This window comes from Anser brachyrhynchus (genome assembly GCF_964034855.1).
Source record: "Anser brachyrhynchus genome assembly, chromosome: 20".
NCBI classification, from domain to species: domain Eukaryota; kingdom Metazoa; phylum Chordata; class Aves; order Anseriformes; family Anatidae; genus Anser; species Anser brachyrhynchus.
In genome coordinates, this window is record NC_137713.1 from 8,532,462 (window position 1) to 8,557,821 (window position 25,360).

The 25,360-nt window shown below is 37.0% G+C and overlaps 1 protein-coding gene across 2 annotated transcripts in view; it reads right to left on the reverse strand.

The window, feature by feature from the left end:
- The window catches only part of ZZEF1 (zinc finger ZZ-type and EF-hand domain containing 1), a 59,562-nt gene that overhangs the window by 6,125 nt on the left and 28,077 nt on the right, over positions 1 to 25,360 (reverse strand). Inside the window, exons 27-51 of one of the 2 annotated variants that reach the window (XM_080562871.1) lie at positions 24,089 to 24,168; positions 22,828 to 22,921; positions 21,752 to 22,262; positions 20,941 to 21,105; positions 20,236 to 20,355; positions 19,252 to 19,413; positions 18,464 to 18,593; positions 18,070 to 18,208; positions 17,698 to 17,863; positions 16,841 to 17,103; positions 15,665 to 15,837; positions 14,935 to 15,088; positions 14,207 to 14,343; positions 13,371 to 13,648; positions 12,123 to 12,297; positions 11,468 to 11,600; positions 9,567 to 9,763; positions 8,933 to 9,052; positions 7,912 to 8,100; positions 7,452 to 7,552; positions 6,775 to 6,910; positions 5,336 to 5,695; positions 3,345 to 3,488; positions 2,274 to 2,442; positions 271 to 369 (exon numbers count right to left, since the gene is read on the reverse strand). In XM_080562871.1, coding sequence (XP_080418997.1) covers positions 271 to 369; positions 2,274 to 2,442; positions 3,345 to 3,488; positions 5,336 to 5,695; positions 6,775 to 6,910; positions 7,452 to 7,552; positions 7,912 to 8,100; positions 8,933 to 9,052; positions 9,567 to 9,763; positions 11,468 to 11,600; positions 12,123 to 12,297; positions 13,371 to 13,648; positions 14,207 to 14,343; positions 14,935 to 15,088; positions 15,665 to 15,837; positions 16,841 to 17,103; positions 17,698 to 17,863; positions 18,070 to 18,208; positions 18,464 to 18,593; positions 19,252 to 19,413; positions 20,236 to 20,355; positions 20,941 to 21,105; positions 21,752 to 22,262; positions 22,828 to 22,921; positions 24,089 to 24,168 — 4,395 coding nt within the window. Of the gene's footprint in view, positions 1 to 270; positions 370 to 2,273; positions 2,443 to 3,344; positions 3,489 to 5,335; positions 5,696 to 6,774; positions 6,911 to 7,451; positions 7,553 to 7,911; positions 8,101 to 8,932; positions 9,053 to 9,566; positions 9,764 to 11,467; positions 11,601 to 12,122; positions 12,298 to 13,370; positions 13,649 to 14,206; positions 14,347 to 14,934; positions 15,089 to 15,664; positions 15,838 to 16,840; positions 17,104 to 17,697; positions 17,864 to 18,069; positions 18,209 to 18,463; positions 18,594 to 19,251; positions 19,414 to 20,235; positions 20,356 to 20,940; positions 21,106 to 21,751; positions 22,263 to 22,827; positions 22,922 to 24,088; positions 24,169 to 25,360 lie in introns of both variants that reach the window. The other variant, XM_080562870.1, reaches the window with a different exon arrangement.

The window sequence follows — 25,360 nt, forward strand, 5'->3', positions numbered from 1 at the left end:
AACAAGACTTTGAATGCAAGTAATGTTATTATAATTGTTATCTCCAAGCCTCTATAAAGATTTGGTATTTCTAGCGTACAGTCACAGCATATAAGAGACATTAGCCAAGTTTCAGCTTAAACAAGACAAATCACATATTTCCAAAATTCTGAGGGAAGCAGATTAAAAAAAAAAGCCAGCAACAACAAAAACAGATAAACACAAGTCTGTCAAAGCTCCTGCAAAATAACTCCAAGAAGTCCTTTCAGTTACAGTCTGAACAACACTCACCTGTCTGAAACCTTCCAAGATGACCTGCAGTCACTGTAAACTTATAACCCCACTCAGTGTTACTCATGTCAGAAGTAAATCGGTAATACAGCGTGTCTCCTGTGTATGAGGGAAGGGAGAAAATACACATTACTACTGAGTTAGTTTTGCTGTCACAAATGCACTTTGTCATTAAAATAAACTAATCCTAGATATTGTCATTCAAGACAGGTGATTTTTTTTCCCCTGTAATTTTGAAATGTGCAGAACAGGAGACCGAAGCAAAATACAGAATGATTTCCACTGTATAAAAACACTTGCAATGTCTCTTACATTTTTGTCAACTACATAGAAGATGAGGGAGTTAAAGAACACAACTGAACTTCACTTTTCCCACTTGTGTAATGGATCAGTTATGATTTATGAAGAAACAACCTCTGCATGGGCAGCCAAGTTCACAGTCCGCTAAGCAAAAGGGAAAAAATTGTGAAAGTAAAGTTGCATTACTCTTATGTGTCAGAAAACAAAATTGCAGATTTCTACATTACAGAACAAAATTATTAGCCACCTGAAGCTGGAAGAACTACCACAACGCTTGACCAGTTTACAATTGTGCAGTGGAACATTCAAGAAGTTCTTGTCCTTGTAGTTATCTACAGCTTCACAAAGACGACTACTGGTAGTTAGCTGTAGTGCTAAGCAAAACAGATCTTTATCTGTTGTGCTCTGTAACGTCAGATCTGGCTAAAACTTTCAATTTTCTTCTTTTCCATTGAAAAGTCACTCTGGGCAGACATGCTAGTTTTCACTGGGTGTGGAATTTTCTAAGTTTCACGTGGAGGAAAAACTTCAAAAACATTTGTTAAGATAAAGAAAACCAAAACAAAAGTTTTTTTTTAAATAATAATAAAAAAATAAATCCATTCATTTTCCCCTTTTCATCACGAAATGGAGTCACTACTCCCTCCTACTCCTACGCAGCAATGACTGCCTGGAGAAAACCCTGCCATCAAATGTAAAGCCCAGAAGCTGCCTTCAAGTGCCTGGATTCAGCTAGACCCTGCTGAGTGAAATCACGAGCCTCAATCCAGAGAGCTGTAGCTGAAACTGAAGTTTCACAGGGTGAGACTCAAGTTTCACAGCCAAGACTGCTCCAAAACAATGGGCCTCAAAGTTCAGTTTCCTGGCAAACCTCTGCAACTACTTGGGAGGAAGAAGAGGAAGGAAAAAAAGTTCATAAAAAATCCAAAATATGTCTACAGAACAGACATGATTTCTAACTTGCACCCTATAACCCAAACTCCTTTGCTGAGAAAGTTCCTAGATCTATTTACAGCTACTGACAACATGCAATGTCAAGTTTCCAGCAATGCCACAGAGCATTTAACTCGGTGGGTTAAAACAGCTTAACCTGAGAAGCATGAGATCTGTACTGCTTTCTCCGTGCAGCCCCTCAGATCACTGGCATTTGGTACCGTGCTATCAAAAATGTGCTTACAGAATACAGACCAAAGTTGTCAGTGAAGGGACTGACTTTTTCAGCTATGCTCAGTGGCAACAACTGGAGACAAGGCATTGGCACACTCTCTTTATTTGCTCTGAGCACTAGTGTAGTACGGAGACGAGAGATAAGCCTATCTGTTTAAAAAAAAATGTGCTTCCTGTGGAAAGTAAGACAAGGCAGAAACAATGTAAGTGAATATCATGCAGAACAAGGGCTGTGTTGGAACAGAATCAAGATCAAAATTTGTTTCCAGTAGCTAAGTGCTTACTTTGACTGAGGTGGGGAAGAAAAGGTCAGAAATAAAACAGTATGGAATGTGTCAAGTAGCATAACAACAGATAAGCCCACTTCTGAAAAATAAATGCAGGAGAAGCCTGTGAGAGCAAACAGACAGGGACAAGAAAAGGAGGTTTTTCCCTCACACGTCTCAGTAACATCTGCATTTTTGGTAGTTTCTCTCAAGAGTGCCAGGTACCAGCAATTCCCAACACTTTTTTGCGTTAAAGCACTGCATGCTCACCTGGAAGCTCAAAATCGTTCCATTTCTGCGGAGACCCACTGAAGCTGTGCCGATCCTGCTGGAAATCACTGCTGCTGGACATGAGCAGCTCATCACAGCCTTCTTCTGTATTACACTGAGAGTCAAATTTGATTGAGAGGTAGATAGCACCGGGAATTTGAACTTTATCCTGAGAAATAAACACGTTATCTTTGTATACTGTAATGCTATATTACCAAGAAGCTATTTAACTTTCACCTTACAAACAGAAGTGGTATAGAGAATATTACAGTACCTCCATAGCAAGAAAAAAAGTCTTTGTTAGTTTAATAGGGAACTAATCTAACAAATGTAAAGCATGTCCTATTGCTTGCATTAGATATTAAGAGTGTAAAAATTAATTACTAGCAATGCTAGTGGTGGTATTCGTTTCTGATATTGATTGTATTGCCAGATCCTAAGGGCTTACATGCCTTTAAAAATAAAAAATAGAAGAGTCTTAGCTGCAGGGAAGTAAAAATCCCAATGCTGCCCAGAGGCAGTAGTTACATACCAAATGCTATTTGCATGAGCATGCTCAGAAAAATGCTTTCAACAATATCAAGAAAAGAACAATTAGAAACTGTCAGAATATACTCTAAAATGAGAAATACAATGAAAAAAAAAGGAAAAAAAAAGAAAGATTCCACTCCTAGCTTTCACCTAGCAGCACAAGAAAGTAACAGGCCAACAGAAACAAACCTTTGGATGAAAGGTAGAAATATTTGCTCATTAAGGCCCTGATTAAGTATATGAACTGCTTCAAACACATGCATATTAAAACCATTTAAGTTATGGACTTTTCATATGATCAAATTAGTATATTAAAGTAGCTATTGAAGTGCCTTGTTGAACATATTTCTTTGCAGGGCAAGTCTTCAGCCATCTGACATTGACTTCTTCAAAAACAACAGGATATTTCGCAGGTACTTCAAGCACAGAAGTCCCATGGTTATACAAATGGAACCCCGTGACATTTCTGCTTCAAACACCTTGATATTTTTCAGTCTTCAAGACATGTAAGCCCAGTGCACTGCAATAGTTATAACTTACCTCAAAATTCGTATTGTTGTTGTAAGGATGTTTAGACTCACGCATCTGGACTGCCATCCCAGGTTCCTCCATGAACTGGCAAGCTGTCAGCGCCATCGTTCCCAGCATGCTCTCACTGCATCCATGCAGCACTTTCTGCAGAATCTGAGGAGAAGCAGCACATCGTGTAAATGCAAATTGCTATCTAAGCAACATTTGCAAACTTACACTCTGATGACTGATGCGTTTCTAGTTGCATAACATTTCAGAATAGAGACTCAAGGTACCAGCAAGAAATGAGACAAATTCACATGTCTACAAGCACCTAGAGGTGCAGAAGATTTTACTCTGTTCTCTGTTTCAGACCTTTCAGCCTTTAAGTGATAAAAACATGACAGCTACTAGCTATGTCTCTTTCCATAAATGCTAGAATAAAGGTTAATTCACAGAGTAATTCACAGTGAACTGAAGCTGTAAACAAGGAATATCATTTAAAAACTTTGATAACATGCTAAACAAACACCTTTACCTGCCATATCTACAGGCTTCAATTTGAACAGAACGTGAACAGAACACATCCTATATTTTAGTCTTCAAAATGTACAAGTCCACATATAAAAAGGAAGGATTAAGTATCAGTCAAATGGTTGCAGTGTTTGAAAGAGCTCGATGCAAGAGTTGTATCATTACAAATACACATAAATTCCATTGAGTCTATCAGGACACATTAAGTAATAATTCAGAACAACCTTAACTCTCCACCGTTTCTTATTTTTCAAAAGTGCACAGAAGTTCTTTATCAGGAGTCCTATTACTCAAAGGTCCTTTACAGGTCTTTCTAGCAACCCATTGCATTGCTTCACCTGTAATTTGCTATCTTCTCCAATAAAACCAGCCATACTAGCTCAGGCTAAAAGTTTCTCCTGCAAATCAGCCAGTAGTAGATTTTTTGAGAAAAATGAATATAAAAAACACAGGAAGTACACAGCATGGTTCCCTCAATACATTCTTTGCCTCCACAAACTTGTAGAATGGCCTAAGTCAAAGGCTACGCCTTTGTATTTTATATGCCTTAACAGATTTTTATTACATCAGTTCATCCTGTCATTTTCTGATCCTATATAAACACCCTGTGGCAACAACTTTAATGACATACTGTGTCAAACATCAGCTCTTTAGGTTTGTTTTGGACTTTCCACTGACTACCTTAATCTGACACTCCTTTGTTTTCTTACCGGGAGGGCCAGTGAATAAGACTTGCTGTTTACTTTTTCTATGCTGCTCATGATTTTAAGACTATAGAGAAGGAGGAACAGACTTTTTATTATTTCTCCTCCCTCAGTACCCACAGGACAAAGATCCAGGGTCAAGAAAACCAGTTGGTTCCTCATAAGGAAGTTATTCCATGGCTATAATAATCCCTGCCACTCTTCTGCAGACCTTTTCTAGTTGCATTGCATCTTTTTCTTAAGATGAGGGAGTCAGGTTGTGTGCTGCAGTCCAGATGAGAGCACAGTATTGGTTCAGTGGCATACTGATGCCTTCTGTTTTATTTTTAATTCCTTCTTTGAAGATTTCTAGCACATGATTTGCTGCAACTGCTGTGAAGCATTCAACTGACATTTTCATTACAATATTCTATTATAATTCCGAGATCACTTCCACCACAATAACACTCAGCCTATCAATGGGGTTGCAGGTATTACAATACACACATTGAGATCTAACAAAAATCAGTTTTCAAAATGGACTGCCTAGTTTGCCAATTTCTCTACAAGATTTATCCACATGTAACTGAAAGAGTCGTCTCCAAGGAGCTAGTTTTTTTCATTTCCTGTTAAAAAAATCAGTACATTAAGACACTGACAGATTCCGACTGCTTTTTCAGAACTAATTTAAATTTTGGAGTTTCAATTTAGCTTAAAAAAAGAACTGCACGTATTTTTGTTAGTCAGAGGCTTATAGAATGTAGGTACAGGGCTTGCTCACATGCATAAGTGAAATCCACTTACTTTTTCCCATAATTGCTTTTCTTCTAGCTGCATAAGCATGTCCAGTATGTATGTCATATGGGCTGGGCCACTAAGATCTAGGATTTCCTCATTTATTGCCACATCATCCGGCCATTCGGCTAACAACGATGCCAGCACATGCCTGGCATAAAGAACAGCAGTTGCCTCATTTACACGATACAAGTAGTCCCTCACAGACTTTTTGCTTCTGGAGTCCAGCTCCTTATGCAAGAGTATGGAACTCTTAGTGCGACGCTGCTTGGCATAACTAAGCTGAAGATCACTCTCCGTGTTAGTTATCAACTTCTGGGCGACCGGATTGGTTTCTTCTGTTGCTTTATCACAGAGCACAGGCTTTGACTGAGAAAGAAATAAAAAGTTTGAAAATACACTCTCAACAATATTCTTCCTTGATTATGTTTGGATATCTGACCAGTCCATCAGACTGAAAGCTGAATTTAAAAATTTATGTCTTTTACATACTGAAAATCAGATGCAAAGAGCACAAAGTACAATCTCTCATGCACCTAGAGGGACCAAGTTCTTCAAAAAACCCTGTTTATATCAAGAGACTTCCCCATACACTGATACATTCATGATTGTACATATGATCAGGAACAGCAGTTAGAATTCTAACCTGAAGTTACTTTAAGCTGAACTACAGAGGTAAAGCAACATAGTGCCATGCTATTTGCGACCCTAGAATATAATCACAGAACGATGCAAGTTGGGAGGAACCTTTGGAGATCATTTGGTCCAAAATAGACTTGAAGCTGAGCCTTATTCATAATTATATTAGGCTCCTCAAGGCTTTGTCCAGTCAAGTTTGGAGTGTTTCCAGGGGTGGATATTTGACAACTCCTGTATGAACTGTTGTAACATCTAAAATTTTTTCTTATAATTACTTGAAACTACTTCAGGAGGTCCTCAAAACACTTGTCTACACAACTGATATAAAATTGTGCTGGTGATACCACGTGGCCAGAAACTTGCACCGAAATAAAGCAAAAAGCTGCGTAACCACACTACTGAATATAAAACCTCAGTGTTGCAAGTGTAGTGTCTACTCTGCAAAACAACATTGCTTCCTTGTTCTGCTGCAGTTACTGTAAGATAGCATTACAATGGTAAAACGATAACTGCACAAGCTTACAGCAATTAGATACAATCTCTCCTGTATAAGGAGAGGAAATCACAGCATGCAATCGTAATTTGTTCTCCTGACCTGAGAATCAAGTACTCTTACTTCCTTACAGAAGAATTTAAAAGGAAGAAATACTTGCTTCTTGTTGCATCTGCTCATTCATTTTGACATAAAACATTAACAACAGATTACTCCAGTTGTTAAAAAAACTCTGAAGTTTCTAAACAGAACCGAAGTTACTAAATGCCGCAACTAATTATTTATAAACTGTGCCTTTTAGTGGAGACATACACACCAAACATGGTAAGATGATCATATCTGTATCGACTGCTTTTGAACTGTGCTCCTCCAACCTCAAACGCTTGCTGGGTTGCCATTTCTGAGCTAGTGTTCGGATCCTCTCATCTGTTGTAATTACATCTCCATCAAACCTTAAAAAAAAAAAAAAGACAAAAGAAAAAAAAGTATAAATGTGTTTGAAATTAATGCAAAAAATTAACACAATTAAATACAAATTAAAGTCTTCCCACTGCCTATTTAAAAAGCTTCGTTAAACTCAACCTATTTTGTCACATTATGTTAACTAGCTTCCCTGCTTGAACAAGTAGAGGGTTTTACATGACATAAAATTGCTCATCTCTGTAAAAACATGATGGCTCCAAGACATGCTTTGATTACTAGAAGTCACACGAAGGTCTGTTCATTCTTTCTCAGTTAGGATAATTTAGAGATATAGTAGACCTACATATGGGAGTTATTGTATTGAAAAGAACATGCAGCATATTTCAGAAGATGGTGACTTGTTTCCATAACTACAACTAAAACTCAACAGAGTTCAATTCCTTACTTTTCACACATGAAAACCAAGAACAAAACCATGGAACAACTTCTATTCAGCACCTTTCATGTTTTAAGTTACAACCTCTATCTTACAGTAACTTTGTTTTTGATTGGACCCAGTCTTTCACATACCTCTTTTGAACTTCTAGGAAAAAAGAATCTGTTCTTTTCATTTGCAACTCATACATGGCTCGAAGAATATGGAGAGGTGCATTAAGTGCATCATGTGTCATCTGAGAAAGATTAAAAAAAAAAAAAAGACATTTCAGGTGAAGATGAAAGATGTGTTTCTTTAACGGAGACTGAGGTACTATTTTCTATTTATCATATACATAAAAAATTAATGAATTTAATAATATCTGGATTAGTAGAAATGAAGAGTAGTTTAGCAAAAACCTTTATAATGATTTTATAGCATTCATTATTGTGTTCCCAGTATGAAGTTTTATTTTTTTTGTTTCCTTCCTTTTTATTTCTTGAAATCATAGACCTATAGCATATAAATCTAGAAGAAAATCAGCCATATAAACTACCAAATATTTCATGCAACTAGCAAGTCTATAGTAACTTCCAAGGAGGGAAAAATAAGTACCAAGAAACATATTTTGGTGGCTTCATCCAAACCCTCCAGAGGATCGAGTTTGTTCTGCTCTAAATCAGCAGAACCAACAACGGATTGCTCCACATCTTGATCTTGTTCTCTTTCTTCCAGTTCAGTATCCTCACGTTCAGCCAGGGAACTGATCTCTTTCTTTGAGGAATACAGCATTATTGACAAAATCTATACAGAAAAAGGTAGCATATGGTGTGACAGCTGTAGATATCATTAGTGTATCAGCAATCAGCATTTAAGAACATTGTAAGACTTGGACAGAGTTTAGCACATACTATTCTAAAAAGAAACAACACCTAAGAAAAGCAACACGAACTTAAACTATTTCCCACTTCACAAATAAGTTACACCTTCCAGGTTACTAAAGACAACTTCAGTAATTAGCCAAAAGCATAAAAAATTGAGAAAACATTTAACCATTTTAGAACATCAAAGGTTTCAGGATTCTTAGACAAAAACAGAAGAGAGATAACTATCACCAATAAGCCAGAGCTGCCCCTACACACTCTTCATGCCTATGATAAAGCACAACTAATGATTGAACCACTTTTATCTTTCTGCAATTAAATATTCAGAAACAATGTGCCCACATACATATTGACGTCCCTATATTGCACGGCAGTAATATCTTGCACATGCCAGTGAGTAACACAACTAATATTTTTCTCTTAGATTAATTATTTTTTAAAATTGAAGAATGGAATCTTCAAGAACAGTCTAAATAAAATTTATAAATGAAACTGAGTACGTTAATTCCTCATCTTCCAAATTTCTTTCAAATATGATCAGATTAATTAATATCAACTCCATCTTTAATAAAGTTAGACTATTATCTACACAATTATGACAAAGAAAGGCAGATCCAAGGATACAGGAAATGAACATTTTTTCAAAAATATTCTTAGGACTTTGTTCATAAAAGGAAAGTACAATGTCATTAAAATTTCATGTCACCATGTGAAGCTACATTTTGCAAGAAGTCAAAAGCTTATTTCCTCACCTCCAAGTCTCTGAGAAGCCAGGTTTTACTGAAGCCAGTTCCTTTGCTACATTTCTTCACAAGAAGCTTGAGTAAACCAGACTGAAGAAAAGCAGCTTGGATCTCCTTAAAACCATGAATCTGCACATACGAACAGACAACATATCACAGTGCTTGCCGGGCCTTAACACACAGCCTATCTACAGTACAAGTAATATTCATTTATTTCCTTAAAAACAAAAAACAAGTAAAAAAAACACAGAACCCCACTTCAGATACCTTAATAGTATAAACCATGACACACAGTACTAACTGGATGTCTGTTTTGCTCTGACAGTCCAAAACGCTACTTGCCCCAAAAAGGGGCAAGTGAGCTTCAGTCCATGAAGCATTATCCCTGCAATTTCTTCATCAATTTTCATGAATGATCAGCCCCCACAGAGGAAAAACAACCCAACTTTAGACTCACAAATGCTGTTTAAAGTTTAGCTACAGTTTCAACCCCTACAGACAGGGAATAAATGGAGACAAAAGATACAGGAGCTTATATTAGTTTCCCAATGGGCTTAGTCAACATGCAAGTTGCTGTTGAGAAAGGCAGAATACAAACTTCTGGCACTGATCTATTATATTCTACGCATCAGGCAAAAGATACCTTAAGTGTTCTGTAAAGCCCCTTTAAAGCAAGTGACAAGACCCACGTTGCTTCCACTGCCTCAGCATAACTGCTGTCCATGCTGGTTTGCAAGAGGTGCGTGGATATAAGAACAAAGTGCTGGAGGTACTGTCTCAGCTGGGTCTGGGAATCGCTGCCTTCTTGTCCACATTTCTGAATCAACTGATAGTCTTTCACTGCAAGAAAGAAAAGACACAATTCACTAGGTTCATCTTAAAATGTTGTGAAGTCATCTCTTACCAGTCCATATTAGTAAGCCAAGATGCGAACACAACCCACATGTGAAGTACATACTAATAACCAGAGTCATATTAACAAGACTGAAATATTAACATATTACCATTATTAACAAGAACCACCTCTCTGCTTTGCTGTGGCAAAATTATGGCCTTGTAGAGAAATTATTTCAAATTTGTTGAACAATCAAGAAAATATTTTTATCTAAATAGAATACATATCTTCTTGCAACAGTTGGTTGCCTGCACATATCTGAACACACACAGCTCAGTATACAAATCAGCTGGTGTCCTATTTTACAATTACTATGGGGAAAATTCTGACCTGCAACTGATATGATGAAATAAAATGTGCTGATAATTACTGTTCAAGATATCAATTAAAAAACCCTATATATTAAAACAATAATAATAATCAAGCTTTTACATTCAAATCTTTCCTTAGTATCAAAATGCAGCTTAGTTTGTTGGGTTTTCCAAGTGTCTTTTAAATGACTTCAACAGTCAAATTTGGACAACCTTTGCTTTATTAACTTCACAATATTAGGTCATGAATGCCAAAGTTGAAAACCCTTGATCCTATGAATCCAACTGATTTGTTGTGTATTAAGTATTTAGCTCGACAGAACCATTTAACAAGGTGAAACACAGAAAGAAAATTCTCTCTGGTACAACGACCCAGGAAGCAGCATCTAGGGTTTGTTTGTTTGTTTGTTGTTCTTCTTTTATTTTAAAATAGCCTCTAGACACCATAATAGCAAAAAGAGCCTATCGATGTGTCCTAGAACAGTCTATACTAGAACACCCAGACACTTTCCCAGGAGTACACAGTATTTCATATCGTCTAACTCTTGACTTTTTTGTCTCAAATTTTAGGGTTATCAAACTGTTTTGAAAAGTTCTTCCAGACTGGAGGAAAGCAGAGCAAAACCAGGCTCCTGACACTTTATAGAAGACATGATTAAGTAAGTTGGGCCTATCTTCATGGCATGCTTTCTTACAGCACCAGAAAAGAACAGCCAAGATGGCTTTGCTTCACATGGAAATGATAAATAATGAGCATGCTTTTGTTTGCTTTTAGTCTTCATTTGCTAGTAGGTAGCACACCTTGCTGACAGTGGAAACAGGCACTTCATAAAAACTCAGAGTATTTTGGGAGCAACAAAATGGACTATCCCATACACATTCAGGTTCTGAGTAGCTTGCCTTCATATAGCAGCACTTAACTACACAAAGGGAGCATGTGCATTTTTAAGATTTGCCATTGTTTTAAAACATTAAGCACATGTTTACAAGTGATAAGATAAAAGTAACAAGCAAACTTCAAAACAAAAATAGTTGCTTAAAAAAAGGCCTATTTCTGAGATTACTCAATTAATAAAATGGTTGACAGTTTCCTAAATCCTCTCTCCTGAATAAAAACTAATATCAGAGTTTTAAAAAGATGAGAGATTTCCATAATCTTTACTGCAGAAGTGTCACAATTTGGCTTAAACTATGAGCAGAAAATCAGGTGACTCAATAACAGAAGTCAAACTTTGCAGACCTGCATAAAGTGTTCTATTTCAAACATACTTTTGGGTATTCAAGAAAGTGCAAGGAAATACTCTGTAATCCTTTAATAAGATAAGAATGTCACAGAACCTGTTTTCCTCTTTCGGGTTTTGATGTCTACAACAACTGCCCTGTTTTTCTCAGTGAAATGTTTCAGGATGATCACGTTATGAGGCTCGTTAGCATTATCCATGTACACAGAACGAGTCCCCATGCACAGCACCTGAAATTGCAACAAAAGATTCAGTTATGATTTGGAATACTTATTTAAAAATATACTGCCAACTTTTTTGTTGGTTACATTGGCGTATACTTGGTGTTGTATTTTTTAGCTGAACAATCTGCTTGCTGCTAGATATTTGCTGATCTTTAGAAAACAGCAGTTAATTTCTACAAAGAAATGGCTACAACAAATCCTGCACAGGCAATATATCAGAGTTACAACTATCAAGAATGAGATTATTCATTTCACTTTTACAAAAAGCCCTTTTTGATACTCTAATGTACTAAGCTGGTTTTCTCAATGTAGTTTAAAGCAGAACTCAACACGAAGCAAAACCAGCTACGTTATTCTTCATTAGACACAAACACTAATTGTGCGCAAGTGGAAAGATGTGAGCTCTGACATGCACCGTGTTTTAATGGTTTATAATGGATGTCTCCAATTGATAAGATCTGTAGTATTAGAAACAAACCTAAAAACTCTAACCAATTTTGTTTCGTTTACTATTGATAGGCCACTTACCTCAGGAAACCCAACCAGCACCAATAAAGTGAAGATATTGGTGTGCTTTAGTTGGAAGGGCAGTTGCTTAATGCAATGGTCAGTGAAAGCAGCGATCACATTATGCCACTGCGCAGAAGAGTTCAAAGATCGGAGAATATCTGCCATGGAGCTTGCCCAGTCCAGACCTACACGACTGGAAAGCAAGAGCAGTCTGTATTAGGAGGGCTGACTACACACCTGAAACTATTTTTCCTCAAAACACCACACCACTGTCGATCTGTCAGAGCTGTAGCTTTCGTATCATTAATACCAGCATGCTTATCCAAATATTTGAAGCTTTCATGTCAGCTGACACATTCTCTTTTGTTTTTCATCATTAGAGCATAAATACTATTCTATTTTTGTTAAAAGGTTTACAGTCCCAAGTCAAAGTTTGAATAAATGTCGTCACCTTGAAATCCTAATTTTAGTTTAGAGCTCGAGACTTTGCACAACAGCAAGTGGTCTATTTCCTACGTATATGACTACCTGCTCTCTGTGGACTACTATCTCTAGAGAGATTAGCCTCCTTGCTCTAAAGTGAGTCTTTGAGAAACTCCTTTCTCTCAGATGATCCTTTGGATATTTTGCCTTTTACGTGCTTTTATATTCATTTATGAACCTTCCCTATAAAACATAGCTGTAACGAAAATGAATACTGTTGTATTTAACAAGCAGAACGTTAATCTTAGAATGCTTAGGAGCTTTCTCAAGATCTTCAAAATGGAACCTATTCCCTGCCCCTCCTGTTTCCAGTGCAATTTTAGTATACAAAATCTCTGTCTCTAATACTCTTACATAAAAAGGGCAGATCCAGAACTCAGCACCTGTGACAGCTACCACATGACACTCCTCTTTCCCAAGTCACAGAAGGAGTATCTAATTTAAAATGAGAGAATTAACATCATAAAAATAAAAAATAATAAAAAAGGAGGACTATCTTGTTTCCCCTAGAAATTCCAAAACCTTGCTTTCACCATAACATGCTATCTACATAAGCACAGGAAGTTAAGCCATTCTTCAACAGACAGCCTTCTTTTGGAAGGCAATTAAAATAATCTGACTGCAACAGGGGCTGCAGATGCTATGCCCTTCCCATGATCGAGATGTAGGTTTAACTGACTTTCTGTTAAAAAAAACCAACAACAACTGTATGCATGAGGCAAGCATGAAAGAAAATTAGTGCTAGTCATCAGAGAGCAACTAATAGGTTTAAATAAAAAGCACCTGTCTAAACACACAGCTCCCAGACTGAATAGAAGATGAGTTGTCTTCCAGCCTTCTGGCACTGTAGACCCATCTCCCGCAGCAAACAAATTATGTTTGGCTGAAAGGACTTTAGCCACTGCAGCATCCACTTCTGCAGGCATAAGTCTCAGGATTAACTGGCCCAGAAGTCCCAGTGTTAAATGGTAAGTTTCATTTAGGTGGCCAGCATTTGAGATGACAACCTGAAACATCAGTGGAAGTATCTGTTCCAGGTTAATCAGAGACATTGTAGAGCCCTACAGAAAAAAAAAAAAAAACAAAACTCAGTAAGGCAGGGAAAGAAAACAAGATTTTTAGTCAAAATCACAGCATGAACAAAACCTTCTGTTCTAATGCTCCTTCCAACGGGACAAAAGGACATGAGAAACTAGGTTCTGATACACTTGTGTTACATTGGCATAAAACTGCAAATCAAACATCTTTACACAGATTTGTTACATCAGGATTTTCCGTATGAGAAATGTTCTGTCAAACTGAATGAAGGCACAGTATAAACTGTATTCAGTAGTAACACCTGACATGTAAATTTAAGGTGATGTTTTAAAGTTTGCAGATGTTGAACACTTAAGGTAAGCTTCTAAATTCTAATTCCCTTCCCTCTCCCCCCACCCAGGAACAAGGCCCTACGTTCCTTAGTAACGTGGAATGGTTTAAGACATTCTGATTCTGACATTTGCATTTTGCTACACGTAAGCAAATAAAGCCCATTTCCCACAATTTATTTGCTATGAATTTTATTCATGTTATTTGTAACACCTAGCAAACTACACAGATAGAAAGTAAAAAGAACTAACTGATTTGAAAGGTGGTAACATAGCAGCCAGCAATCCTAAAATCCTCTTCTGAGAGCATTCAGCAAAAACTTGTTCCTGGCTAGGTATTAAAACCTTCTCTGCTTGCTTCTGGGCTGAATCCTCTGAAGTGCAGTCATCTGCTTTTTAAATTAAAGCAAAAGAAGAAAATCCCATAAAATGACATTAAAAATAAAAGAAGAAAGTGATAGTTATTTTTTTTATGGTTACAAAAATGCAAGGATGATTTTTTTCCAATTTTTTATTAAAAAAATTGATAAATCCTTATAAAAAGTAAATAACATATCAGGTAAAGATATTTATCTACACCATTTATTTAAAAGTGTATACAGGACTGTACTATGTACAGATCTGTTTTCTTATCCTAATTCTAATAATACTAGTCTTTAATAGAATAAGGCACCTATCTTCTGGTTTTGAGTATGTAAGACCACACAAGTATTGTGTTAGATCAGCAGGAAGTATCATCTCCCAGCATGAATATACATTGCTGGAATTCTACTCTGATTTCTAGAATCCTTTAAACAGACTGCAAGGTAGCAGTTGTTCAAAGAGTTATGCTTGGCAGGTTTTTACAAAGCAAACAGCTCACTTGCATTAAAGACGTTTGCAAATACACAAAAATGGGTTAGGAATAAAGAAATACAGCTGTTTTCTTTGTATACGCACAGATATTCCTGTGATAGGGAAAATGAGAAATAACCTCTTACCTGTTGGAGAAATATTATCATCCACAGACAAGTCTGATTCTTGTCTCAGAACAGCTTTCTTTGCTAAGACAGCACTATGATTGCTTTCACTTCCTTGTTTTTGTACTTTATCTTCTGCAGGATACTGGATTTCATTGCGAGTGTCTGCTTTCCCCTAAAATAAAACGAAGATACCGAAAGATTAAAACAAAATTTAATACTTGCAGAAACAGCCATGAAAAGAGAAAACAAGAAATCTGCTCTTGACAAACATCTTTCCTAGAATACCAAAACCTTTCATTGGTTAGCAATTTCTTGACATATACATGTCTCAAGCTCCCATACAGTGAATATATATTTTTCTATTTTGCTTGTATCTATGCATAAAGTTATACTGTCATAGCTTTACACACCATACAAAACCGTAGAAAATCTTTTTTCACACCTAAGCAGTGCTAACAACTAGGGGAACCACTACCCTTTCAGAAATTATGTCCTTTGCTCCTTTCCTCCAAAATTTTTGAGAATCAAAGTTGCCTATGAGAACATAAAGTGATGCCTTAGTCTTTGACCAGTTGGATTTAATTAAAAACAAACCAACCAATCACCCTCCCCTTGCCTCCCAACTTTTACCTACAAATGAAATCATTACTATCCATCATTTTGGCTACATTTCCGCAATAGGACGTTTAAGCTTCTGAAGATGACACAGCTAATTGGTATCAGGGGTCTGTGTATAATGGGTACTTACATTGCAGTGCATAAAAGAGCCTACACTTGGTTTCTCATCTTTTGCCTTCACTTCTTTATCACCAACACAGCTTTTTGGAGCACCATCTGTGGGAGGACTGACTGAAAGAGTGTCATTCTCCGAGAAGGATTCACCTTCTGGTAACATGCAGAGGAGAGCTAAATTTTTCAGACCTGAAAGCAAAAAAGTTACAAAAGCTGTTTAGCTTTTGAGTGGCAAGATAGCCAAAAAGCAGAACTGAAACATATTGAAAGAGAACTTCAAACTTCCCCTCACACTTTTTTTTTTAATACTGTTGAGTACAACTCTATCAGAAAGATGTTCCCCATCATGTTCACTTAATTGTGTAGTTCCATTAAGTGCTTCTGTGATGAGCAGGTAGAGACATTTTTTGCCTCACAGGGATGCCATCAGGGCAGAAGTCCTAATTAATTTTAAAAAGTATCAGGGATACCTCCCAGCAGTGTGAATTATGAGGGTAGATTTGTCTTCTTTTTAATCTTCTGACCACTTAAATATTTATACAATAAAACTAAACCGCATATTAAAAACAGATGAAATAATGAGTATGCGTAAGTGTTTGGTGGTGGTTATATTTCAGCAATACTAGTGCTGCTCAAAAAATGCCAATAACTTTGAGTATCAGATTTTGATAAATTCAACATAGGCCTCTATTTTATCACCCTATTTTCTGTAAGTAGGTCTCAGTTCACAGAAATCCTCATTTCCAGGCAAAGGGACATCATCCCCAGTGACTTATCACAAATAAAGTTAAAAAAATCTTGCCAGTAGATAAGGAACAAGAACCATTTTGCACCAAGCTATTTGCTTTCCTTTGAGTCCTTCAATTGTCAGTAACACATTAGTAACAGAACATGAAGCTCTACTGATCCATTTACAACATTCATGATGGGAAGGAAGAAAAAAAAAAGAAAAATTACCAAAGGGTTGCCAAGTTGTCTTCAGCATTTATGTAAGCAGCACATTAATTTTCTCAAGCACCCTATTTTCCATGTCTCCAATGACCCTGAATGACACTCGTTCTACATAAACAATTATTTTCAGTGAAGTACACAGTAGCTTCCCCTTTCCTTTGGAAACTTCAAAGTGAGTAATCACAGACTTTTCTGACACTTGCTAGAAGCCATTGTTTCACTGAAGGAGGAGCTGACTCACCTTTTCCGTGCTGTGCTTTCATCAAACAATCTCCAATGAGCTGTATGCACTGATGTTGGAGAACTCTGGCATGACTGAGGACCTGTGAATCTAGTTTCTCTCCTTCTACTTCCTCCCCATTTGCCAGATCTGCACTGTAGAGAGTCAAAGCTGCAAACAACAGCCAGGAATAGTTGTGGACATACGGCTGGATGAGCCTCTGTCGATCACTGATTCGAATAGTCACCATTGGATACACCGTGATGCTGTGAGTGGGCAAGTGACTGAAAGAAGGTAAGAAGAAGGTATATAATTTTGAAATGCAGCCGCATTCCTGACAACCAGTGTAGTTAGAAACATAAGATTCCTTTACAGGAAACTATGAAAAACCCAACTCATTCCACAGTTTCAAACTGTAGACCTTCAAGAGCTGTACACTGTCAGCCCCTCACTGACGCTAGTAGTGCTCATTTAACAGAACTTGTACTGTGCTGCGCGGTCCTGCTCTAGAAACAAAATTTGTGAACATCTTTGGTCAAACATTGAAATCTGTGTTGTCTAACCACAGCACTGTATGCACTCCTTCCATCCTACACCATTCAGGGTGTACAATCCTCCCTCTGCACCTTACACAGCCATGGCTAGACAACAGGCAGAAATAAGTTACTTCAGAACTTGGGGCACATTTGCAAACTACAGAATTTTTTGCTGAACTGGTCCTACGTTTCCTAAGTTTCCCCTAAGGACAGCTATTAGATGTTCTGATGTCAGATACAACCTTGTAGGATGTGATATGAGAATGACTGACTGTATTTAGTTGCTAATTATCACTTTTCTGGCAAGTCAAGTGTAAGGGAAAAAAGTGTCACATTTAATACCTGTCAGAGTATTTCTTTGCAGAGTAACATCCATAGCAAAGGTCAAAGTCATCACACACATTGCAGTTCATTCGCCGACCTATGATGACCCCCTGGCAGTGATCACAGGCATACTCCATGTTAACCATTTCATGGTCATCCTCATGTCCTTCAGGTTTAACTCCACCTGTAAAGAAAGATTTTACAATTCCTCTGAAAACCTTTGTTGATAAAGGATCTTTCTTAATTTCAACTTTATATTCAGATTAGGAAAAGAAAAGCCTAACATTTCTAAAATATCCAGCAGAAAAATCTTTGACTTTATACGTAATTTAAAAGAGACTATTTTGCCTTCAACTATACGGTATTGAGGGTCTTTTAAAAGATTCTTACCGAGAAAACAAGTTTTGCATAAATCCATGTCATTGCATTGCAGACAGCGGTAGCGATGCCATGGTGCGATTTCATCACAGCCGTCACAGGATATGTCCACATTTAACAGGTCACAGTAACGGGCGACAAACATATGCATCTAGAGGAATAAATGGACATAATTTACTTGAGCATTATTTTCTGAGAGAACGCTTTCTAGACAGAAAGCAGAACGCTCCCCCTGCTGAAAAAGGATGGGGATCTTTTAATGATTTTAGACTTTTGAAGGCCTACAGGGAGCCAGGGATCCAACTCATGAAAAATCAGTTTAAGCCAGATGCCTTTCTCTCCTTTATGCTTTTAAAAGTCTCCTATTTACCCCTTCTGCAGATAAATAAGCAAATCATGAGGTCACCTTTCTCTGCTTCTCTGGGTCAGCTTGAGCTATCTTTTCATACCAGGTCTCAAACATTACATCCTGACATTCATCCATCCACTCACAGTTTTGCTTGTAGTCTGCAATTTCATCTTCTTCACTCCACTGACTAAAAGAAAAGCAAGCTCAAAATTAAGTTTGAATGCAATTAGGCTCCTTTCTAAGATAACTAGATATAACTAGGGATACCTTTAAAAAAAGAGTGCTATAATATACTAATAAAAACAAAACTGTAAGAACTTGTTCACTTGGTTAATAACTGACCACATAGACACCACCTTCTTGCCTCTGTGACAAGTTCTTACATACATATGCAGAGCATAATGCCAAAACCAGAAAAATCCACATTTACAAAACTGCTTTTGGTAATGCTGGCAGAGCAGGTGAGAAGTTTTAAAAGCTTCTTGGCCTTTACATTTGCTCAGATGTAAGATACACAAGCATTATAAAAATATAACATGCAGCTGCTAAAAACATTTTATATTTATCAGGAAGAGAAATAGCATTATATATGTCCTTGTACACAGCTAAACAAGTGAAGCGTTCCAGCAGTAATCACATCAAAGATAAGTTTTTAATGTTTTTAGCACTAGTAAGTATTTGAATTTTTTGCAGTATTAAGCACTTGAATACTGGCCAAGTTTTGCCATATTTATTAATAGTTAAACCTTTTACTTCTTGCTCCAACACAGTTCAGGACTCTCTTTCTTGGTAAAAATGGCATCAATAGTTAGTACCATGTGAAGGTTGCATTGTTCCTGACTCACCAAATCACACTATCATGAATACTTATGTTTTCTTGTGATGTTGTCATCAGAAGCTGGGGTAACTGAATCTCAACAAAGAAGGAAAGATCACTCGGTTCCCAGCTCATATCCAAAAGATGAAGGAGAGTTGTCTGCACACATGACAAGGCAGGAAGTAATGATCTAAAAACCAAAACAAAAAAAATAGCATATTATGGGGATTAAAGGGGTACAATTACTATACACTGAGTTCCAAGGTTTACTACACATTAAAATAACTATGTGGCAGAACCTCAGGTTTACTAATGCACAAACTTACACAATTTAACAAGAAGCACAGCCAAGACATTTTGAAATAAAGATTGAATAAACTCCTATGGACAGAGTTGAAATTATACTGTAGCCTGAGCATTAGCAAGAGGATCTGTCTCTTCTCTGCAGTACATTTCCTCAATACCCGTAGGGACTTGTTCTCTTCGAAAATGTTTGCCATTTCCAGTTGAAACTGGACAAAGGGTTTGGAAGTTATGAGTAGAGAAATTGGCATAATATTCATAAAATCCCCATTCCTCTAGGACACCTAGCTATAAATCCCAACAATTCTGATCAGAATATTACCAAAACATAAGCTTTAAAGTTAGAGCATGTCTGCAGAACTGTTTCTCATTGCAGTACTCTTGCCAAAGTATTTTGCAATAAATTTGCTATTTCTAGTATGTCATTACTAAGCTTCAGAAACATATGGCAGTATCGTATCTACAAAATGCCATACTAAGTTGAAGTTTTAACACTGATAAACGTATTGCTCTTTCATGCATAGTTTTAATAAAAATGTAATTTAGCATTCTGGGCCACAGGATCAAGATTCCTTATTTAGTTGTGTAGGTAATGCAAAGTATAATCAAACTTCATTGAACATTAAACAATAACAAATGAGAAGGGAAGGGGTGAGGAAGAAAAGAGAAAAAAAATCTCACATTACTTAGGTAATCAATGTGCTTATACCTGTCATTAATGGTACTAAATCCCTTCACAGAGTTTACCAGGAACAAAACAAGCTGATAGTAGGACTCTCGAATCTCTTTGTGTAGCTCAGCACCACAGCCTTCCAAGTTTCCAAAGTAGCTAGAAATTAAAGAGTCAGTTTAGTAGTCTAAAATTCACTGTCACATCTTACATAAAATGCTTTGTGCAACTTTTACCAGTGGGCAATATTTTCATCACTTGCTGCAAGTGGTAAGGATGTTAACTTTGTTTAAAATGTAGTCTGTCACTTTCAAAGGAAAGTAAAAGAATCCTGTACTAGGAGCCAGTAAAATGGGTTAGATTACTCCAGCTTTACTGGATGAGAAAGACACCAACCAAGAAATAGACAAGAATTTACACTAAAGCAATAATCAGACCCTACAATCTTTCTGAGCTTGCAGGTTGGAAGGTGTATGTATGTAGGCATCCACGCTGTGATTCAACTGCATGATACCTAACGGCATGAATAGGTCCAACTGAGTCCCACTTGAAAATAATAATTAATTTTTTAATTAAGCACGCAAGATAAGCTCAGTAGCCTAAAAGCTAATCTTCATGTCACATTTTAATTATCCACATGAATAATAAGCAACAACATTTTACTGTTTTCAGCTTTCATGACTGGGAAAACACAAGGGCTCAAATAAATTGTATTAGACAAATTATTTTCTAATAATTACTTACTTTGTAAAATCTTTCTGACAGGCTAGAAGTTCTAAGAGAAAAAGTACACAGGGTGGATGAAAACAGTGTGGCTGCCCAAGTGAGTCTAGGCACTGGCGGACTGTCTTGAGCACTTCCATGATACTCTGCCCTTGGGATTTTCTCAAAGCAAGAACCTTTAAAACACTATGAGCAAAACCAAAACAAACAAACAATGAGGACTTCAAAATACCTTGCTTAAAGTAATCCACCAAAAAAATCACAATTCAAGAGATTAGTGTCTACATTTTCAATTGTATTTCAGCAACCTTATATTACAGCAGTGATTTATTACAAAAGCATTCACTTTAACAACTGTTGGAATGAACGAGAAAGCTTCAAATAGAATCCAGCATCTCCTGCACCAGTCTAAGTTTTAGAGACTGTAATAGACACTGGAGGTTTCGTTTTCCATTTACATTCTCAGAATACCAGGTAATTTAATGAAAGGTGCAATTAGCCTAGAATTTGTTATCAATGATTTCTAGAACTGATATACCATGTCTTCCCTGTTTGTAGATAGGAAGCAAAATGCCACTGAAAACAGATTTCAGGAAGGAAGTCAAGAAACAACCACATATTGTTTTTAGCATTCTGAAGATCTACGTGATAGAAAGGAACCAAAGGAAATAATATGCTCTACAAGACTCTACATGGATGGAAACAACAGAGGTTTGAAACATAAAACTGCTTAAGTACAAACTGTTTTTTGATGTCATGTTTTATTCTATCCGAAAAGGTCTGAAGACAAGTTCCAGCATCTTATAATTGACAACATTTTCAATTTGCTTACCTTTCATGGGAAAGTGATTGGTCCTTAATAAAGTCTAATATGTTTTTCAATATGGGATATTTCTCCTTCACTGTAGGTACTGCTCTTGGCTCTTCCATTGATCTAAAAGACAGCAGCCTTAGTCTTCCACGGCTGAACTGAGATTTTCGTGTAGGAGTGGAAGGAGGTGATGATACATCTTCTTGCTGTGAAGTTGCATTTTCAGCAGGCTTGCTATGAAATGCAGATGCTTCTTCTGTTTGGAGAGGGTCTGGAACTTGTTTAGTCTTTGTATCGGATTGTGTTATTTGCCCCCTCTCTGAAACAGGATGAGTTACTCTACTGGAAGACAATGAGGGTGCTGCCTGGAAGTCTGTTTCCACAACAGAACCTATTCTTTGGCATTTATCACTGACATGCTGTTGGATATTATCAATATCTTGGCCTTCCGAACTGTCTGAAGAACTTTTTGTCTTCGCTCTCACAGGCAAAAAATTCAGTAACAAAAGGCTCTTCTGCATACAAAGTTTTGCTGCAGGATAAAAATTAAAAGAGTTAAACCCATGACAGCAGAACACCAAACTTGCTATCTTTTGCTTAGGAAGAAAGCAGTTTATCTTGTTCCTTCTGAGCCAAGAGAGACTGAAAATACTGTTTTTCTTATTATATTGATCATGATGCTATCAGATACGTAATTCTAGATTCCAAATGCCTTGAATAATTACATCGAACCACACAAAGCATACACTAGTCAATGTGAACACATTTTATTCTAATAACAATCAGCTGCTACTCTAACAGCAATTATTTGTGGCAATGAGTATCTACAAAAATAGATGAATATAAGTTCAGAACTAGGTGACCCAAGTGATGGGGCACACCCTGCAGAATTTTCTCACATACTATTCTCTGCAAAGAACAGCAAAACACAATCTCAGATAGTTCATATAAAGTACACTAGTTTCTCTCTTAAGGAATTATGAAGTAACCCATGTCACTAACTCACCTTTCACAGGAAAAATAGTGACTGAGGTTTACAAGGTAATGCTCTACTAAACCATACGGAATGCTTATACATTTGGAAAAGCACCACTTACCAAGAGTCTCTGGGTTCACCTCACTTGCTTCTGTGTTCTGCTTCTCCTCAGTATCATTTCCCCTACCCATCAGGGATTTCTGTTTCATTTCCAACTGTAGACAGGACGTTAAAATAGTTAAAATATATATATCTATACAGCAAGACAGTAAGAAGATTGCATTGCAATAAAGGAATTTAACTCTTTTTTTTTTTAACTCAATTTGTTGGCTGTGAGCCTTCCCTGTCATGTGCCTGGATGTTTACCCCCTGCCCTGTAAAAAAAAAGGCTTCCCCACTACCCCCACCGCTCAGGAAAAAATGTACATCTAGTGATGAGATAAGATTCTCCAAAGGCATCATGTCATCTAACTACAGAGTACTTTCAGATGTCATTGTCACTGGAGCCTCACCCACTATGTAAATGGACTGCAAATGGAATGCAAGCATCACCTGTCTAGTAACAGTACGGTGCTATTACTCATCTTAACGTGTATCTCCACTCATCGTATCACCAGCCCATATTCATGCTGCAGGGAATTCTTGCAGGCAAGAAAGAGCAAGGAAGAGGTCACAAGTGACTCGAACAGTTAAATCGGCCAGCTTATGGCTGATGGGTTTGCAAGAGCAGCAGAAAAGTGGGCCATAGACTAAATTAGCTGTTCTCAAAGGCCACAACGTTGTTAACATTTAGAATCTCCTGCAGACTTCTGAATTTTAAGTGAAGTTTGGCTCTCTGCAGCTGCAGGTGGTGATGCAGACACCTCTCACCAGGTTGTGAGCTGGTGACACCAGCTCTTGACATAAGCCTTATGTTTTAAAGGAAAATTATGTGCAAAGAACATATCCTGAACTACAGCCAGTTACTTGCTTGTCAAAGAAGCAATTATTCCCTTTCCTGTTAGTGCTGCAGAACCAAGAGAATGATGTTTAAGACAGATCTCTAAGCTATACCTCAGAAGAGCTCTCAACTGCTATGCAAGAATATTCCTAATCAACAACACACATTCCCGCTGAAAAATAACACAGATATAACTGATTTTGAGCCCAATTCAGTCCTAAATACTCATGATCGAACATCTGGGGCCGAGGAAAGGAAGGGAGTGTAAGAACACATTTAAATGTTTAGTTCAAAGTTTAGAAGTGAATATATGTTTTTCCTAAGTGAAAATATTTGACCTAGAATCACTGATGGAAAACATGGCTCCACACGCCTCCTTAACAGTGCATTGTAATATATTAAGGTAAACGACATCAACAGATAGCCTCCTGAGCGATCTTACCATCCATATTCTAATTGAATCAGCCAGGGAATATACTTGTGCAAACTCATCGCTCAAAGGCACCTTGCCTCCACTGTTGACTGGAAACGAGAGAAAGAAGAGTCCTGTTTATTTACAGCTCCATTTTTACACAATTTGACTACTTAACTAAAAAATTATGCTAGAGCCTTTGTCTCTTAGTCAATACTTGGAATTATGCCTGTAAGAAAAATAGGGAATAAAAACTGCCAACTTTCCTGAGCCTTGAATACATTAACTGCACCACGACAGAGCTATTTGCAAAGTTAAATTATGAATCTCTCTCATCTCCTCCAAAATTGATGCCTGCAGTCATTGAAAATAAAAACTTCTCCCTATACATGCAAACGTTACTAATGCAAACTGATATCAGAACATTCAGAACTGCTTAGTATTAATTTAAAGCTATACAGATATATTTAGTTATCTTTTTTCCCTTTTGTTTTATGCTGTTTCTAGAATAGACCTTCAAAATCGATTTACAAAAATTAAATACATGACAAAACAGTTCCCATCAAAAGTGGCCTGACAATGACTATGTGGAAAAAGATGTTCCTGTTCAGGGTCTTCCCCCTCCAATTACTCAAATGTTGCCTCTTTTCTTCCCCCTCCTCCCCCCCCCTTCTTTACAGTATCAACTGTACATACTTAACATTGCACAGGTCAACATGGTCCTGAAATTAATCTGCCCCAGCCAGACTAAGACAGATGAACCTACTAACATAACAGTAGGAAAGATATCTTACCCACTCCTTGATATATTACTGAGTTACCAGTGTTCAATCTTACTCAGAAAATATCAACTGTCAGACATAGACAAAAATGACTAAAGGCAATAACCACTTTAGTCATCAAGTCAGTCTATGTCAATCATTTTTACCCGTAACTTTAAAGCTCAAAAAGATGTTTAACTTCAAGATTGTGACAGAAACTGAAGGTGATTAGCTTCTCCTAAAATAAAACCCTTCAAAACCAAGTAACACCTTATTATCCAATATTTCAAACATATCAATAAGCTTAATGAAAATATGATGTAAACTACTCAGTTGTTTACTCTACCTACTAAAAATATACAAATTGTAATAACAAAGGACATTATACAAGTTAAAAGCAAATCATTTTCTTTTATAAAAAAAAAAAAAAAACAAAAAACAACCAAGCAACCAAAAAAACTTTTGAGGATGCCAAACATATTGGGAGATAATTCACACCTCCTCAAGCCCCAAAGTTTAAAAACCTGTACAAATTGACGCT